Source organism: Nelumbo lutea, chromosome 3, assembly GCF_056320005.1.
Source record: "Nelumbo lutea isolate HS-2025 chromosome 3, American lotus-T2T, whole genome shotgun sequence".
NCBI lineage: Eukaryota > Viridiplantae > Streptophyta > Magnoliopsida > Proteales > Nelumbonaceae > Nelumbo > Nelumbo lutea.
The window spans coordinates 109532830-109552715 of record NC_142686.1 but is presented as its reverse complement, the minus strand read 5'-3'; the positions used below and the strand labels follow the sequence as shown (position 1 = coordinate 109552715).

The following is a 19886-nucleotide window of genomic DNA, read 5'->3' as shown; positions in this document are numbered from 1 at the left end:
TTTCTGCAGATAAGATTTTGAGTTTGGGAGCTGGAATAAATTAGTTTCCACTGACAAAGTGCCCGAATAAAATTTAATTATTCAGTATCAGCTAGAAATTGACCAACCCTACAAGTGCATTCTCCTTTTTTTTTTTCTTTTGGTTGTTGCAATTATAAAGAATAATTAAACAATAATCCTGACTGACTATGATGTAAGATTCCCATCGGAGAGAATCAGCTAGAATCATACAGCCAACTATAAATTTTGAGATTTGATTTCCACTACTGTGAATCTCGTCACAATTGACTTGCCTGACAATTAATTTGGCAAGTGGAGCAGTGGTTATAAAGTAGTGATCTCTAATAACAAAACAATCTATTAGAATAATCAACTTGGTTATATGATACATAACTAATAATAACTTTTATTATTTTTATATGGGAGTTGGTTTGTGTGTCACACTTTCTATTGAAAAAAGAATAAACTCTTGTTCAAGACAGGGCAGTTGAAGAGTTTAGGTGATAATGGACAAGAAATTAATTCTTAATGCTTTCATGTCTTGGATTGGCTTACGAGCTTAGTTATGATTAATTTATTGTTTAGGCTGGAATTCACTTGGGTATGCAATGGGCCGGGCCGGTTGGATGGGCACCAAATAAAATTCTAGTAAATTTGGGGTGCACTGAGGCGAGTTCGGATTGGGTTGCTGTCAAAATTTAAATGGGCCCAGGTTGAAAGACGAAGTTTAAACAACGTAAAAGGCTAACTCGGGTTGCACCCGCTATAATAAATAACAATTTTAATAGGGAACATTTTTACGAAATAAATCACATAAGTACAGAGATATTCTTAATGTAAGGCTGCATAAGGCTGTTGGAACGTGCTTTACTTTGATCGAAGCTGGACTCCCCCAATAAGTAAGTACCCAGTCTCCCCAACCTGGTGGGAATGGGATGGAAACTGCCTTGGTAGAGACAGGGAATAGGGATAGCCCATCAACAGAGGCAAGGATGGGAAGTGAAGACTGAAGACCCTCACCTCAATCCTTGGGGGGTGTTCTATTTTTTTTTTTGGATTTTGAGAGGGAAAAAAATTGGTCAATAACAAAAAAAACCCATGCTCTTTTTTCAGATTTATGGGGATCAGGGACTAGGTGGGTAAGGAGAAAATCACTAACACTTGAATGGAACAAAAATTACCCTTTCAATGCTGAACTATTATGGATGAAATGATCATTACCTTATTTATCTGAGGAATAAAAGAACATGGGTAAATACACTTATCAGGGGGTAAGTCTTTCCTGAAAAAACAATTGCCCAAATAACTTACCGAAAAGCAAACAGGACTTAAGAACTTATGCCAGATCAATTGACATGGAATGACCCATTAAGTTGAAAATGGCATCCAATTGTCCAAATTCAAATTTGATCACATTAAAGTAGTCTAAATTTGATAGAATTGTAATTGGATTGATTATGAATCCGCCCCTAATCCGATTTGATTCAATTTAAATAAACGTGCTCTTATAAACTTAAAATTTATAATGTATCATTGTATCTGTTAGTATTGGTTTCAGCACATTATTTTCACTGAATTGTCATATATTCAAGGGTCATAAAACTCAATGGGTCAGGTTTGGAACGGGTTTACCTCAACCCTAACCTGGCCTTCCATTGCCCCAACCCGAGCCCAAACCAACTCGACTTCAAAAATACATGTTTCTCAAACTTGACCCGACCATATAAGGTCTAACCCAATTCCAACCCGACTAGATACATAATATTTCAACTGCATGTTTTAAGCATGTTTTGAAGACATAAAAAACATTAATTTAAATTAGAAAATTGTTTTATAGATTTTAAGGTGTTACTTTTCTTTCTCATTTAAAAAAAGAAGAAAACCAAAATCAATATGTAAATAAATCTTAAAGTTTGAATAAGTTGTATATATGTAGAGTATCATGACTGTCAGGACAAGTCAACCAAAACCCAAACCCAACTCGGGTTAAAGAATCAAAATCCTAACCCAACCCTAAACCAAATATACTTGACCCTAACCCAACCCTATCAAGCCGGGTTTACCATTTAACTTGACCCATTGACATCCCTACATGCAAATAATTTTTCACCCATTTTGTCCATAAAATACAATATCAAAGTTATATCTAAATCATTTAACACTACAACATACAATTTTGATAAATTTAATTTAATTTATATATCTATTTGCAACCCAAATTTGATTTGAATCCATATGCCCGATACGCCAATAAGAGCATATTGGTCCTGTTTTTTTTTATTTTTTTCAAAGCTAGTTCAGGGGGGTGGTTTAAGGCTCCTCCACCCTCTGAACTGCTCAGAACCCCGATACACCCTCTGTAGGAGTATATCGAGGTGTTCCCGATACGATAAGTATCAGACAATATGGGCTGATACGTAACGATTTTTTATACCTTGCCGATAGATAAGATTCAATTCGAATATAAATATAAATAAATCAATTTTTTATCTAACTATAACCAATTAGATTCCATCCGTTTGCAGCCGTAAGGCACATGAAAAAACGCTAGGAAACAAAATTAAGGATGTCCTCACTTTTATCTCTAGGACGACATATGCAGGAAATGTTAGCATTCCCATTTCCCCTTAATGAGTATTGCAGGGGTGATCATTTCTAATCTGCCAAAGAAGCCTGACCACCAGGCCCGGTGCAGCCCAGCCTGGGAATGGGCCCATATCAAGACCAAAAATTAGCGGGCCGGCCTGTGTCTAATGCCTTAATCTCTCATGGCCCAAAATAAAAGAATTTTTTTTTTTTTTTTTTTTTTTATCTGAAGTCCAAAGAACAACCAGAACATAAACCTCCATGCAGGAAGAAGGCCCTCTATTGCAACATCATATTATGTAAGCAATCATAGGAGATTTGTTCTGTATTAAATAAATTTCACACCTGTTTCCCTCAAAGAGTCGATAACAGCCTTCACCTTGCCGTGATACTTCTGCTCTCTCTTCAAAATAACAGATACAGCTGCAATGTCCTTGAGCAACAAGCGCTCCCTAGAATCTTCCCAATCTTTAATGCAGCAGCAACATCTCGAGTATTCTCCATGCTTGATCTTAATGCCTTCTCTTGTGAGCTTGCAGAGGTGGCTACTGTTGCTGTTGGCGAGTGGATGACTTGCGCGCTGACGTACTTGTTTGTGAAGTGCATCTTCAGCACATATGGCTTAAGAAATTTTGTTATTCTAGGCGGTCTAATTGGTGGAGGGATAACCATCTCTGCTTTCAAAATCAAGCATACCCAAGAAAAAGAAACCAAGAACATTAAAAAAAAGCAGAAAAATCTGCAATAGGAATGCTAAGATAAACTGTCTTGGAATAACAATGCATATCTAAATGACCTCATTAAGCTTGAAATGACACCAATGTGACTCAAAAAACTAGTTACCTAAGGATTGTATTTCTTTTCTTTTTTTTTTTTACAACTTACAAAGAGCATCATTTACAATAGTGAGCGATTTCCTTCATGTTTTCTTCTCTCTCCTTTCTTTCTTTCTTTCTTTTTTCTGATAGATTTTTCTCTCCCCTTTCTTCATAGTTAATATAACCTCAAAATATTTATTGTCTTTCCTGGATTAAATGTCTACTGAATTAAACATCTTCAAAGAATTGCAGGCCCACTGGCCGAAATCTATAGAGTTGTTCTCAGGTTATTCTGTGGCGGACTTGGTAAGACATTGGAAAGAGATAGCTACCTCTGCCCTATGTAAGAGGACTCTTAACCCCTCTTGGTCCCCTCCTCCCTCTGGATTCATAAAACTAAATTTTGATGGTAGTAGCCTAAGGAATCCAAGGCCTTTTGGGATCGGGGGAGTGTTCAAGAATGAGGATGGGTTATTACTGCCATGTTTTCGGGCCCAATTGGAGAAGGAGAGTCTCTTAAGGCTGAAATTCTTGCAGCCCTGAAAAGAATCCAAAGCGCAAGAGATCTGAACATCAGATGTTTGGTCCTTAAAGGTGACTCGAAGGTGGTGATTAAATGGCTAAAGGAAGAAGACAGTGGTTTGTGGAGTTGTAACAATGAAAAGAAAAAATTCAAATGGTTGAGTAGGAATATTGTAATGCAATACAGCTGGGTGAAGAGGACTGCTAATTCATTTGCAAATGGGTTAGCCAAGCAAGGGGTGAATAGGGTATCTATATTTTGGGTTAATTTTTAACTTTCTTCCGATGTATTCTGTAGGTGGGGAGTTAAGACATTTTACCTCCCCCCTTTATAATTAAAGTTTCACAAAGCTACATCATTAATAAAGTTTTTTTTTGTTGATTGTGAGCATCGAAAAACGGCTCACTTGGGCTGGATGGAATCGCTATTAAGAAACGGAGGTGATGGGACCTCCAAGAATGATTTTCAAAATGTTTTGTTTTAATAGTGACTCCAACAACCCGAGGCACTGGATAAACCAGTCCAAATAAGGCTCGGATGGGAGAGGGAAGGGGTTAGGCACCCCTCCCCCGAGTCCAATAGGTGGGGCTCACATGATATCCCAAACAAGCCAACTTAAAGCAAGCAATTCATTAACTAACTAAGAGCAATTAATAATCAATAAAGCTAGGAAAAAAAAAAGGAATAAGCCACCACAAGAAAAGAAAACCCCTAACTAAATTATTTTATATTTTTTAAATTAATTTTTATCATTTGTATATGTTATTTTCTTATGGAAACACATTTTTACTTTCATTATTTTTTTATTCTTCTATTTTTTGGAATATTTTAATTTTTAAATTTTTATGTTATTTTATTTATTTCCTCTTTGTTACCTAAATGAGTAATCTAAACATCCTACTTCACCCCTTTACCCAATTTATATATTTTATTTTATTTTTCAATTTTCTTCATTTTATTGATTGAGTTAATTTGTCCTTCCCAACCAATCAACCCCTTTATTCAGAATTTCCAGAAATAGAGGAATCTTTGGTTCCTTTACATCCTTATGATAATCTTCCCCAGGAACCGGGTATCTAAACTGCCCAATTACTCGCTACCTCAGCTTACAGTCATATAATTTAAGAGCTTATCATCTTGATCTCACGGGAATGAACCCAATAGCCTTTCTCCCAGAATTAAAAGATACTAAATGTCTAAACTAAGACAATTAGCCATCAAAGAAAATAGGGTAAATCTCGTGTTAAATCCGATTTTAAACATGCAAAACACGACAAACAATAGATCAGGGTTCAAAACCTCTCAGTCCTCTTACTCAAACCGGTGCTAATGTTTAAAGAAGAATAGAGAAAATGCAGTGAACTATAACAATGAGATGTAACAGAGAACAACAATGTCTAAAATGCAAAGAAATTTAGTTCAACTGCGGTAGAAATAGACTAGATTCAAAGGCACGCAGGGATCGGCTCGGCCGAAGCTTCACCGCCGTCTTCAACAATCATTCATATCCCAATTATTCTATAGTAAGTGGGAGAAGAAAAAATGAGAAACATACAGTGAGGGAAGGACGTACTTGGTTTGGGTGTTGGCCAGGATTTACACAATGCAACAGGGGAACCGCAGTCTTGTTTCAGGATCTGACCTCTTTAATTCGGAGTCGGTCTGAAGGGATCTATTGTGGGAAAATGGAGTTCTGAGCTTAAGATTTTCAGAGTTGATGAGCAGAATATACGTTTGAGCTAACACGACACACCAGCGTTTCTTCTACTCTGCCGGCGTGAATGACGAACGAAAGACTCACAGCGGTGTATGGGATGTGAAAATGAAAAAAGAACGGACAAGAGAGGGAGAAAGAGAGAGAAAGGAAAAGAAATAAAAATAAGTGAAGGGAGGGGTGTCTGTTCGCCGTTTCTCTTGCTCTGTTCGGGAGGTTGGGATGATGGACAGTGACCTTCCTTCGAGTCCGGCTCTGGTTTCAGCGAGAAGGGACGTTACGCTAAAGTTAGAATCAATGATGGAGTGAGGCGTCGTTGCTAAGGAGAAGTGAATGGAGAGGAGGAAGAGAAGAAAACGCCACCGGGATCGAGAGGCTTTTGCTGCCGAGTCGCCGCCGCTCCTCTGTTTTCACTCGAAGGGGGGAAGACGATGAGCGGTCAATTATAAAAAGCATTTGATCCCTTATCTAACATCATAAATTCATAGTAAACAAAAATAAGTGTGACAAATAAGAATAATTTTTATATACATAAAAATATAAAAAACTTTGCAAAAACATTATTTACCACTATCATCATCAAATACTGTCACATGCAAAGTATGTACATACTTACTACTATATGTATTATATGTATGTATATATGTTGATGTGGGGTAATTCGGTCCTCCAATGGTATGATGACATATGGCATTGCAGAAAAACAAAATGACACATTGACACCACGTAACCAGACCCCATGAGCACTTCGTACACTTTACAACTGCATCAGTGACCTCGACACCACCCTAGTAGGCCAAACTGCAAACAACTAGGCAAGACCTTATGTCGATGTAAGAGGCAGCTCGCTTCCATCAATCTGATCTATTTCTGATTAGCGACTTGACTAACATGTCAAGCAACCACCCCCTTAAGAGGGCTATAGCCTCCAAATTCCCCAGAATCACGTTACCATGTAGGAAGAGCTAGTTATCACCTTACCTTCTTCGGGCGGGATTGGATAGACATTACCTACTTACACAAAGTCTACTTCCAGGCATGAAACCGCCTCCGAACTAGATGGGCCAGAGATCACAGACGCGTTTCGTGAGGCTCACAGCAACTCACCTATATAAGGGCCTTGCCTCTAACCTCATAAGGTACATGCACGACTTAGCACTCAAGCTCTTTAGCTCTTTCTTGCTTTTAGCTCTCAAAAAACTCCAGTTCACTGACTTAAGCATTGGAGTGCCCACACCAGGTAAAGTAGCCTAGGTACTCTGATCCTCTCTCTTTCTTTACAGCTTGACCAAGCGACCTACATAGTCCGACGTCCAAGCTTTCCTAGCAGGGAGCTTCCAGATCGCGCATCATCATATATATATCAGGTCAAACTTGACTGTCCCAATAACCAATCCATTTGGTTTGGGGTCTAAAATTACAGGCCTTGTAGGGTCTAATTCGCTTCCGACCTTATGGAACCTTGATATTTCTTGTATTCGGTTATATCATGTCCTAACCTAGAATCAACCCATTAACAACCCTAAAAGCATAGCCATTCACAAAGGTTTAGGGCCATTTAGGCAATTTGGATCTGACACTAACAAATTGTTCCCACATCCTCATCCACGCAACACCACCACTACTGTGTTTTAGGAACATTTTTCCATGAACGACAAGGGAGATATTCCCAATGCGCAGTTGTAATGTCCCAAGGGTAGGGATGTGGAAACTGTTATGGGCCTGGGCGTAGGATCTCGTCACGGGGCGGTCCACGGGGAAAACTCCTAGCCTTCCCTTGCCCTCCCCTTTGCGTGATGACCCTATTGTGGCGAACTAGGGGATGATTTGTCCAAGAGATCACCTTAACTCTCCTAATCTCTTTCCTTGATCGAAAATTCAATGCCTTTACTTCAATTCGTAGCTCCTTAAATAGGAGATTACAGAAGGAAATCCCTTGTTGGATTCGACTAGGCTAGGGTAATCCAACTCAAACCCAAACTCCTAATTACCTACACGCAACTCTTACTTAAGAAGATAAGATAAGATAAGGATAAGGGATGAGGAATGATGTAGCTGGCGACGAGTTGGCGAGCAGAGCTATTGTGGTAAGATAAGTGTGGGTCCACCCTGATGAGCTGTCATGTGGGCCCCGCTCTACTGCTGCTGCACGGCAGTGCGCACGTCTCATAGTGCTGCTGTCGTGTGGTGCGTGCTGCTGCCGTGCGGCGTGTGCTGCTACCGTGCGGCGCGTGCTGCGCGCTGTCGTGTGGTGCATGCTGCTTGCTGTGTGCTGCCGGGTGGTGCAGGCTGCTGTGCGTGCTGCTGCCTATGACTGCGCCGCAGCGTGTTGCCGGGCGGTGTGTCCATAACATCACACCCCTCCTGGACAACGAGCTTGTCCTCAAGCTCGAATTCCGGATACGTGGCTTGGAACTCTGCCAATGGATCAAACGACTGCACACTATCTCTCAGTCCACCAACAACATGAACAACAGGGACTGTCCCGTGGCTCAGTGCATAAAGCTGGTTCAGTCCACATGGCTCAAATCTAGAAGGCATGAGTAGGATGTCTGCACCAGCAGTTATTCGGTGAGCCATTTTCACAGAGAAACCAACCCAGCCCTTAACTTTGTCATGGTGTTGACTCTCAAAATGTCTAAGAAGCTGTTCCCGGTCAGGTCTCCTAGTGCCCAACATGACTAGTTGCACATCCTGGTCCACCATCCAAGGAATGGACTCAGCAATGAGATCAACACCTTTCAAATGGTCAAGCCTACCAATGAACCCAATCAGAGGAACATTCTCCCAAAGAGGAAGACCAAGCTCCCTTTGTAGAGCTGCTTTGCATTGAGGCTTGCTAGTCTGAAGAGTCTCCACAGAGTAATTGGTGTAGCCATCAGATGCCAGGTAAACATCCAATTGTGGGTTCCATTCTTTTGCATCAATCCCATTCATGATGCCCTTCAGCTTCCTATCACACTCATTTATTATTTGATGCAGACCCCAACCACCTTCTTTAGTTTTCAGCTCCCAGGCGTAACCATGGCTTACAGTGACTACACAATTTGCTGCTTTTAGGCCAACTGCAAGGATATCGAAGTGTTCCCCACCTCCTGAGTCATGTAGTTTGAAATGATCTATGTAGTTTTGTGGAAGATCCACATAACGAAAATTGCTTATTGGACCACGACCACGGTGTGCTATGTTGTGGATCACAAGAATGCACCGGGTATACTTACAGAAGAGAACCTCAAGAGCAGCCTTACAGAAGAGAACCATGCGTTTTAAAATATCCTCTCGGCCTCCCCCATATATATTTTTCTCAATATTGCGAAACATAGTGTTGTCCATGAACACAAAATCCACATCATCAATATAAGCTTGAAGGAAAGTTACCTCCATATTCTGCCCATCCACCTTATATCTCTTGCGCACTCCTGTTTCTTGGGCTTCTGCATAGTTACCATACCGTGGTGCCACAACCATAACTCTATGTCCACGCCGAGCCAAAGCCTTCGATAAAGCCCCAACAACATCGCCAAGTCCACATGTCTTCGACCAAGGAGCGCATTCTGCAGGTACCAATATAATGTTCATGACATTGTCCCCAGCCAAAGGAGGAGACTTTACAGTTTCATCCTCCGTGCGCTGATTACGAAAGAATTGCTCGCAGCAGTACAGCCATCCCAGTGGGTCGCCGCTACTGCTGTATGAGGAAAACTCCAAATGGCTATACTTGGGAATAATTGCGGCTGTCGGGGCAGCAATCTGTTGTTCGCTGGATGCCTTTACCCAGTCTGAACAGTGACTGTTTGTGTTGGCGATTCCCTCATAACTTCTTTCTTTGTTGGAGAGGAATGCTTCCAGCAGGTGTTGTAGCTCCCAGACATCTTCCTTGACTTCACGAACCTCCATACTGGTTTCTACTAGCCTATGTTCTAGTTCATGGACCTTGGATGATAGCTGCTCCATATCGCCCATGATGTTTGGCTCTGATACCAAATGTTATGGGCCCGGGCGTAGGATCTCGTCATGGGACGGTCCACGGGGAAAACTCTTAGCCTTCCCTTGCCCTTCCCTTTGCGTGCTGACCCTATTGTGGCGAACTAGGGGGTGATTTGTCCAAGAGATCACCCTAACTCTCTTAAGCTCTTTCCTTGATCGAAAATTCAATGCCTTTACTTCAATTCAGTGCTCCTTAAATAGGAGATTACGGAAGGAAATCCCTTGTTGGATTCGGCTAGGCTAGGGTAATCCAACTCAAATTCAAACTCAAACTCCTAATTACCTACATGCAACTCTTACTTAAGAAGATAAGATAAGGATAAGGATAAGGGATGAGGAATGATGTAGCTGGCGGCGAGTTGGCGAGCAGAGCTGTTGTGGTAAGATAAGTGTGGGCCCACCCTGATGACCTGTCATGTGGGCCCCGCTCTGTTGCTGCTATCGGGCGATGTGCGTGTCTCACAGTGTTGTTGTCGTGCAGTGCGTGCTGTTGTCTAGTGTTGCTGCCATGCGGTGCATGCTGCTACCTCGTGCTGTTGTCGTGCAGCGCGTGTTGCGCGCTGTCGGGCGGTGCGTGCTGCTGCCTATGACTGTGCCACAGTGCACTGTTGGGCGGTGTGTCCATAACAGAAACATCCTATGGGCAACAAATCCATTTTTGTATTTAGGACCAACATAGAGAATTCAGATCAGTGCCCCCACAACGTGTACCTACCCTACATGCACATCTCGCCATGCATTGGGAAGTAGGAACATCTTCCAAACTTGCCATGGGCATATGTTCCAAATACACAGTTGGGATGTATTGTGGGGGTCATGATGTGAACATCTCTGTTGTCCTTCATGACGAGAAGTTCCAGATGTACAACTGCAATGTTCGTTGGGAGTTGCGACTAGATCAGAACTTGGCAAATCCGAGCCCCCGTTTTGGAGGGTTGAAGCTTTGATAGTTTGATTAGGCTTTCTGGATTTTTTTCGCTAAACAAAATTTTAGCCCCTGGGCTTTCACATGGTGGCTTTTGGTTTTTGGTCTTTGTGAGTTGGGCTTCACCCAAACAACTTATAAATCATGTATAGTAGGGGTGAGTATTTGATTTATTCGGTTAAAAACCCAATCAAATAAATCAAATTTTTAAAAACTAAACTTATAAAATATAAAATCGAATTGAAACTGAATTATTAAAAACTGAAACCATTTTTTTCGGTTATTTTGCTTAAAACCATTTTTTTAAAATTATACTAATACATATCATATATTATATATTAATATATTTATGTATATTATAAATATATGTATATGTTAGTGTATATTATATATATATATATATATATATATATATATATATATATATATTATGTTTTACATATTAATATATATGATATTATGTATATAATAAATTTTGGTTAATTCGGTTTTTTTTAATTAACTGAATTTTTTAATCCTAAAAGCCGAATCCGAAATCGAAATTTTTTAAAACCGATTTAACCAAACCAAAAAAATAACCAAACTAAACAAACCAAAACCGAAAACTTCGGTTCAGTTTTTCGGTTTTAAACGAACAATGCTCACTAATGTATAGTGAAGAACCCAGAAATCAGCTGAATTTAAACGAAAAAAAAAAAAAACTTTTTCCAAGAGTTTCAGCCAACAAAATATCTTAACAAAAGCGACTCAACCTAAGTTTCAGCCCTCCCAAATAGACATTCCAAATGCCCCTTATTGTCCATTTGGGAGGCCTTTTATTTTGCCTTACCTGCTTCAAACTGAATATTTTTTAGCCACTTAGATGACTCTGTGTTGAAGTTTCTCGAGTGATTTACTCAAAGCAGTTGAACTGGGGCTGTTGATCAATCAAAACTCGAGCCCTTCCAAACGAGGCCTTTGTTTGTCAAGTTGATTTTTGGCTAAATTTAGCTTTGTTTTTCCTCTTTTTATCAAAAATTAGTCTTAAGACAAAATAGGTATCCTTTTTTAAATCTCTCTCTTTGGAATTTCACAAATTTTATAAACTCACAAGTTGTTGATATTGGACCAAACATATTTTATTTCGACTGTAATGTCATAAAACTCCAAAAAGCTCTCTTATATTTCCAATTCATAACTCTTTCTTTTCTATTTATTCTAGTGAGCTAATTTATATATAACTCTTAAAGACATTCCCTTAGGCTTAGTTTGGAAAAAGTATAAATGCAAATATGTACAATATAAATACATACAAAATATAAGTTTTTGTGCTTTATATATTTGCATTTGTACTCCTTCCAAACTCAGCTTTACGCCCTTAATCCACATAACTCTCATACTTTTTTATAGACAAGTAAAAGGCGTAATTCTCTATTTATTTATTCTAATGAGCAAATTCATATATGGCTCAAACCTCTTCGAATAATTCCCTTGGGCTGCATTTGGTTGCAGTGGAAATTTATTTACACATAAAAACTACGGTAGTGCAAATGAAAATGAGTTGGGTGTAAAGTCTGATTCACTTTTGTTTCAGATATTGCAGTATAATTAAAGTAAAATAAGACCTGAAGCAGAACAAAGCAAAACCCATTACAAAATTAAACCAGAATTTGCATTTTTTTAGTTTGCACTCCCATGCATTTATACCGGTGCAAATAAAATTGCATTGCAACCAAATATATTCTTAGGACCTAAATCCACATAACTCTTATGGCTCAGTTTGAAAAGAGTACAAATGCAAATATGTAGAGTGCAAAATTATGTATTTTGTATTAGTTTGTATGCATTTGTAAGGAGACCGGGTCTACTCCTCCCAAAGGATGCTTCACACCCACCTCGCACGCACATCCTACCATGCATTGAGAACATCTCCCGTATTTATTAGTTGTCATTCATGGGAGATGTTCCCAATGCACGGTGGATGTGCCTATGAGGCACCCATTTGTGAGGAGCAGATCTTGTTCCTTATATTTGTACTCCTTCCAAATTGAGCCTATACTTTTTTGTATAGACAAATAAGAGTATATTAACTAGAGGTAACAAAATTTAGGCTATGTTTGGTTTGTTGGAGTAAGGGTCTGGAATCGGAATCCGAATGAACTATTCCGATTCCTACTGTTTGGTTGGGTGGAATTGGAATTCCATTCCCATTCCCATTCCTGTTGGAATGGCATTACTCCATTTGAGGGAATCACCATTACCTACCCCTCCCTTGAGAATGAAATCTCATTCTTGCTTATTCCAATTATCATTCCTATTTTTGTCTGAACCAAACTGATTATGAGAATAGAGCATTCTGATTCCAATTCTGAAGGATTTCCATTCCAATTCCAGCTATGAACAAAATGGACCCTTGAATGTTGTTGAATCCACTAGAGAGGTCTATGCCACCATGGAATTGAGATCTGCTCCTCACAGAGCATGCCTCACAGCCACACCCCACCCAGTATCGAGAGCATCTCCCCATGAATAATAAATATAAGAACAGGAGATGCTCCCGATGTGCAACCAGGACATGCTATGAGGTCAGTGCAAGACGTGCTTTGTGAGGAGGAGATCAGGACTCACCACCATGAAGCCAAAGAAGTTTTAGATCATTAGCTACAACATGGGCAACCAGTCAACCACATTAAAAGGACAATAAATTTAAAAGAAACATTAACAAAACATTGAAGACATGCGAGGATATAGATGATTCATCCCTTCAACGAGCATAAATAGCATTAGCAAAATGAGAATGACTCACAAAAATGTCCCATCGATTGTTTAGGGCATGTTTTATGAATTGTCATCGACCCAGATGCCCAAAGCTCATAAACCGTCTAGGCAACCAAATCTATTTCACCTCTGAACTGTTTTTTGTCAAAAATCGTTAATTTGGCCAATAACCTGCTAGCTCGATGATCTAACCATCTATTTATACAACCTATACAATGGTTTTGACTGTTTTTTATTTTATTTTTTATTTTATTTTTAAATTACAACAGATTTTCTGTTATAATTGAACTGCTGACCCAGAAACCGAAGGCCAAAATGATTCTAATTTTAAATCAGTTTTTAAAACATTGGTCAAGGGCATAAAACAGGGCTTTGTATGTGGCCCACAACTCAGCCACCACACTGTCTAGAGCAGAATTTAAAACACCACCTGCACAGCCCATAGAAATTTATCATTTTTAAAATAAACAAGAGCAAATGATCCATTTTCTAATCCTCTATTAAACCCAATATCACAATAAAGATTACAAGAGTCTATTGATTTCAGATGGCCATCTTAAACTGAGGAGCATCCGACCAACCATAACACCACCATATCGTTTATACATATTTGGTAAAGCTGCAAAAATCATTGTATGTATATAATATCTTGATCTTTTTTTACAATTGACAAAAATTTTCAAAGATTATTAGTTGCTAGTTTTTTTATAGGATAATTTTTTTAACTATTGTTATGATTTAGCTAATTGATTAAGTGTATTCTTTCTGTTTTTTCTACAACTAATTAATACTTCCATTACCATTAGCACCGTTAATAGAAACACGAAAAAGATTATTTTACCCTTTATGCTTCTTCAAATTTTCAAAATAAAACAACTTAAACATGCAAAGAAATCCCATACTGTGTTTCGATGGAGTCCAATTAAAAATAAAATTACAAAATAATTTACTGAAAGACCTGAGAGTGGAGAGGGAGGTCTAAGAACGGAGGTTGGGAGAAAGAGAGAGAGACAGAGGCGGAGGAGGAGGTCTGAGAACGAACCAGAGGCAGAGGGAGAGGTCTGAGATGAAGGCTTGAAAGCGTGACTTTTAATGACGCTCTAGGAGAGGACGATTGAAGTGGGTGACCGTGGGAAGGTACGCCTGTTCGCTGTGCGGATTCAACGAAAAACTGTATGGACCAGTTCATCGATTTCGCTTTGTAACCTCTATTAGTTCCCATTCTTCATTTTTTATTTCATGCACATGCGACCAATGATTTTCTAGCCATTTGATCTGTTTTCGATCGGAATCTCGCCGGACTCTGGATGCTTGTATTCCAAATTCAAACGGGTCTTCGTCGATCACATTATTGTGACGGTAGTTTCCAAGAAACAGTGGTCTGTTTTGATCAACCAAAAATCTTCTCCATCATCTCGTCTCGCTGCTGACAACCAAAAATCCTCTCAAACCCAATTGCAGAAGAACAACCATAACATCGGAAGCCAAAAAAAATTGGCAAACTGTGAGCATCAAGCCATCAGCATAGCATGGCGACTCTTCGAACTACCAGTCTCCTGTGCTCTTCCTCCTCGTCATCATCTTCACGACGAAGAAGAGTATCGGCTACTCTTAATACCCCAAAACTCCAACCAAGTTCTCTTTCTTTCCCAAAGATCCGGACTACGGACTTGGATGAGGAATTGAAGTTGAGAAGTGGATACACAACAGCCACAACCATTACCCAGACAGAAACGAAGCCTTTTGACACTAAAGTTGCTACCAAAACCACGAGAGATGATCTTGATGTTAACTCCAAGTATACGGTCATTGCGGAGCTTTATGCAATCATGGAAGCTGCTGCAGACAGGGCGGAGATGCATGCCAACATCCAGGAGCAGCGGAATAACTGGAACCACCTCCTTCTCACCTCCATTAATACAATCACCATCACCGCTGCAACGATGGTCGGGCTAGCAGAAACAGCTGGAACTGGAGCGCCGCTTGCCGCACTAAAGCTCTCATGTACTCTATTATATACGGCAGCTACAGGGATGTTGCTGGTGATGAACAAGATTCAGCCATCGCAGCTCGTAGAAGAACAACGCAATGCGGCAAGGCTATTCAAGCAACTTAATGGGGAATTGTTTGAGCTGAAGGTGTTGTTTGAACTCGTATAAGAACAACGCAATGAACAAGATTCTGCTTCATTTCCTATTCAAGCCTTGAATAGCCTTCCACTTTGGAGGAAAAGGATGTAGAGAAGAGATAAAATGGAGAACTGTTTGAACTGAAGGTGACTTTGCAATTGGGAAAGAGTCTATCAGAACTTAGAGATCTAGTTGCTTCAGCATCTTCAATAGATGGGGAGGCCAAACAGGAGTTTGCAAGCAAGCTCTTTTGATTTCTCAATGGATCGATCGGATCCTCTGATGATCACATTTTGCAGCTTTAACAACACGAAGAGCACGGTGAAAACCCTCGTATTGGTGAAATCTATGCCTGAACCCAACAGGAAAAAGGAGAGAGAGGTGAGGGTAAAATTGGGTTTTAAATATATATATATATATATCAAGTGCGATTGAGTTTTGACGGAATAGGGTAGAGTTAGTCAATTGTTAGAGAGAGTAGGTATAGGGTTAGTCAATTTTCAAATAGTAAGGGCACAATTAGTCAATTAGCTAAATCATAAGGGTAGTTTAAGAAATTTATCATTTTTTATGTGTAAAGAAAAAAGCGGCTATACAAGATCTAGGTAACAGGTTCCCACAAATTAATCAGTAAAACATATATAATTAAAATTCCATTAGGAATGGCAATGGGTAGGGTATCTATGCAAATTGTCCTACCCATTCCGGACCCATCTATGTATCCCTGATTTCAAATCCATTTAGCTTTTCCTCTCAATTTCTCAAATCCGTCCTGTCCCAAATCCATTAAACTTGTTCCGACCATCCCACCCACTAAACCCCTTGACCAAATTTAGCTGAACTTTTTTTTGTACACCCTAATAATGCTCATTTTGGAAAGAGTACAAATACAAATATGTACAATATAAATACATACAAAATATAAAGTTTTATGCTCTACATATTTGTATTTATACTCTTTCCAAACTAAGCTTATTGGAAAGCATATAAATACAAATACATACAAAATACAAGGTTTTGTGCTCTACATATTTATATTTGTACTTCTTCCAATAGAGCCTAAATGACAAATGTCTTCAAAATTAATTCTACAAATTTCTTGGTCGTGAGAGATCTTCTCAAGGGTACCAACGGCCTTTTGGTTATAGTCAATACCCTTGTTTGCAAGGGAATCAGCCTCTTGGTTAGCTTCTTTGTAGACATAACTCATAAGAATGCTTCTGTTGGAAATGATTTGCTTATACTCAACCAGGTCTTTACATTCTCCACAGTGGCTCCAAATTACCCTTTAGATTGCTGATGATGAGGTGAGAATGAGAGTATGCTTTCAATGTTGATGTTATGAGTTCCTAAAGAGACAGCAAAGGTGAGTTTCCATGGCTGCCCAAGTTTCAGCTGCATTGAGTTATCTGTTAACTTTTTATCAGGTATACATAAATATTCAGAACTATTTTACTATTTGGGGAGTTTTGGGTACGGGGAAGGGTACAATCCCAGGAAGAAGAAGGATGGGAATGCATCTGTTTGGCATCATTGCTGCTGCTCTAGAAAACGGTGTCACATCAGTGTTACATCTAAAAAAAATGGTGCTCTAGAAAACAAACATTTGTTTGGAACTGTTATAAAAAACGGTGCTCCAAGCCATGCCTCGGAAATCGGGAAGTTATGCCTTGGAGCAATGCCAAATTTGGCATTTCTGGAGCTGCAGCTTATTGCTGCCAACAGGACAGTGATGTAGCACTAGATAATGGGTACCGGTGCTGAAAATATTTCTTGAAGCATTGGTACCAAAGAGAAAAAGCTGTTGCTCCAGGAAACATCCTATTTGGCAGCAATAATTCCAAACAAAAAATAATAAAATAAAAGACGTTATTTTTTCAAAAAACGATGCTTCCAACCCACACATCAGACCGTTTTCTCTGCATCTACAGCATTGATGCCGAACATATACAATGACTCATCTGAGATTGTGTTTGGTTTTTTAAAAGAAAATTCCTTCAAGAAACTTCCCACAATTCTTCCTTCTTGATTTATTTATCAAGGAACCAAGTACACCATTAATGGTTTTTATTGGTGTTGCCAAGGGTGGATATACACATAAGTCAATGTGGTCAATTTGGCCTCACTGAGATTTGAAAATGTTTCATATGTATATAAAGAAATTTATTTATTTTTTTTAGAATTGCCCCCACTAAAATAAAATATAGCAAGAATCAAATAAAATTCGACTTCTTAAATGCGATCAGGTGCCACTATGATATAAAAAAGATATGATATCTGAAAAACAACTTATGAATGTGGAATCATAAACATGATAGCAAATAAAAGGTTTTTATCAAAATTCAAGTGTGGGTTTTGATTGGGTCAAAACTCTTTCCCTACCATCTTTCCCCTATTGGTTTTAAAAGGTGTAAGAGTTGAAGCCACGGGTGTGCCCCCACTTGTCAAAGGTCCTAAATCCGCCACTGAATATTGCAATGTCCCGAAAAACAACTTATGACTTGGCTGTGCTATCCCTTGATCAAATTTGACTCAATCTAGAGTCTGTCCTAGATCCGCCACTCTTATCTGTAAACAATGAATTAGCCTTACTTTGTCTGGGCATAATTTTTCTTTTCTAGGTTTTGTCCTATATTAGAGCTCCAAATGGAGACCATAACTTCCAGATAAGAGGTTGAAGAGACTTGTCAGTTATCCCTTGGGTTCTGACTTTTCTTAAAACCAACAAAGTAAATAGCCCAAACCACCATGCCAATTTAATCAGTTGTTTTTGTATCATAAAACCAAAACAGTTCATAGAAAAGAAGGTTTCCTAATCCCTAATTAGGTCAATTAAAAAATTCTCATGACGTGGCATGAATATCAAGCTAAAGCCACATCTATGCTATATTCTAAAATGTAGTTGTCCAAGTCACATTCCTCATATTGCTTTCGAATCCCTTTAGGATTTTATGATTTTTTGAATTTTAAAAATCAGAAATTGAATATGAAGTTATTTAAGATCACCCACAACTAATCTATATGTATACTAATATTAAATGTGTGAATGAGGTTTAGATTCTAGAAATTTTTTTATTCTTGTTTTTTGAACTTGTCTTGTTATATCATGTAATTTAAAGTACTATTGTTTTCCACTTCATTAGTTTCCCTCTTTTTAAGGTATTAACTCTCATTATCTCTTTGGATACTTTATTTGAAGTATTTTTGTTTATCACCAATAAATTCTACAAATTAAACCTATACCCAATATTTTTAATTATGTAAAATTATGTTTAAAACAAACAAAAAAAAAAATTAAACAATCCACCCTTTTGTCTGAGTGGCAAGTAAATAGTTCAATCGTCTGCATTAAAAGAGTTTAAACCCAACATTATCACAATTAAATAATAAAAATTTAAAAATACATATAAATATTACAAACAACAATAAGTATACTAAATTAAAGTATTTCTATTTGATGGAAATGAAATACAAGATTTAAAACTAACAAAAAATGAAATTATTTTCCTATTCGAGTGGTAGGTCAACAATTCAACCTTTTTAAGTCAAATGGATCAATTCATGATATCATAAATAAATAATAAAATTTTTAAAAATGATAGAGACACAAAAGTTATTAAAAAACATAAATTTTATAAAAAGAAACATTTGGGTGCATCTTTAATATTATGTTTTCACCATACTAAACAAAAATAAGTGTCATAGACAAGAGTTATTTTTATTAATGATAGAAATAGAATTAAAAAATAAACTAACATAAAAAAGGAAAGTTGGTTTTTGTATCCAATTAATATTCAATGGTCCATATGGAGGCAAATTAAATGGGCTTAACTCGAGCTCAAATTGACTTGGTTGTAAATTTAAACAAGCTAATTTCGATTTTTGGCCCTTGACTTGGGCCTAAGCCTAGGAACCACGAAACACTTCGTTTCCATTTCGGTTGTAGGTGTAACCAACCCGCTATTAAGGATAAAGAAAGAAATAATAGAAAAAGAGATAAAGTATAAAGATCTTCATTAGTGTGTAAGCCAAATGTATACCACCAGTGATAAACACCAGAATAAGCGATATTCACTGGGCCGAGAGCACCCCCTCGAGTAAAGGCTTCCACAACCGACTAACCAAAATGAGGATCCCAAATTGCATGAGAAATAGGTCTTAAATGTAAAGGGTTCTATACCCATGACTCAAATTTTCCTTGAGAAGCTACATGAAACAGATTGCCAAGGCTCAAAAGTTTGGAGTTTTTTATTTTTTGGTTGGGCTCAAGCCTAGTTGTTAGGTAGGTAAAGTAAGGCATGATTATATACATGCAATCATAAATACATATATAAGCACATATTTATATGCATGATTGTACATGCAATTATACACATACAATTTATGTCAAATTTTGCCATAAGGCTAATTGACAAAACCAATTCCAATACTAACCGAAGCACATCAA

General features: G+C 38.3%; 1 protein-coding gene and 2 pseudogenes across 2 annotated transcripts; 1 reads left to right on the top strand and 2 right to left on the bottom strand.

The window, feature by feature from the left end:
* Positions 1-2779: 2779 nt before the first annotated feature.
* Positions 2780-5638, bottom strand: LOC148867551 (uncharacterized; annotated as a pseudogene). The gene is made up of 2 exons (XR_016110625.1): positions 5501-5638; positions 2780-3260 (listed from the first exon to the last, which is right to left on the bottom strand). The product of XR_016110625.1 is annotated as an uncharacterized LOC148867551 (transcript).
* A 2220-nt stretch (positions 5639-7858) lies between these two features.
* LOC148867550 (granule-bound starch synthase 2, chloroplastic/amyloplastic pseudogene) lies at positions 7859-9595 on the bottom strand (annotated as a pseudogene).
* Positions 9596-14381: 4786 nt separating this feature from the next.
* Positions 14382-15802, top strand: LOC148867549 (putative F-box protein At4g22030). The gene has a single exon (XM_088976488.1). The coding sequence runs from the start codon at positions 14840-14842 to the stop codon at positions 15467-15469; it is 630 nt and encodes a 209-aa protein (XP_088832614.1). The 5' UTR covers positions 14382-14839; the 3' UTR covers positions 15470-15802.
* The last annotated feature ends 4084 nt before the right edge of the window (positions 15803-19886 follow it).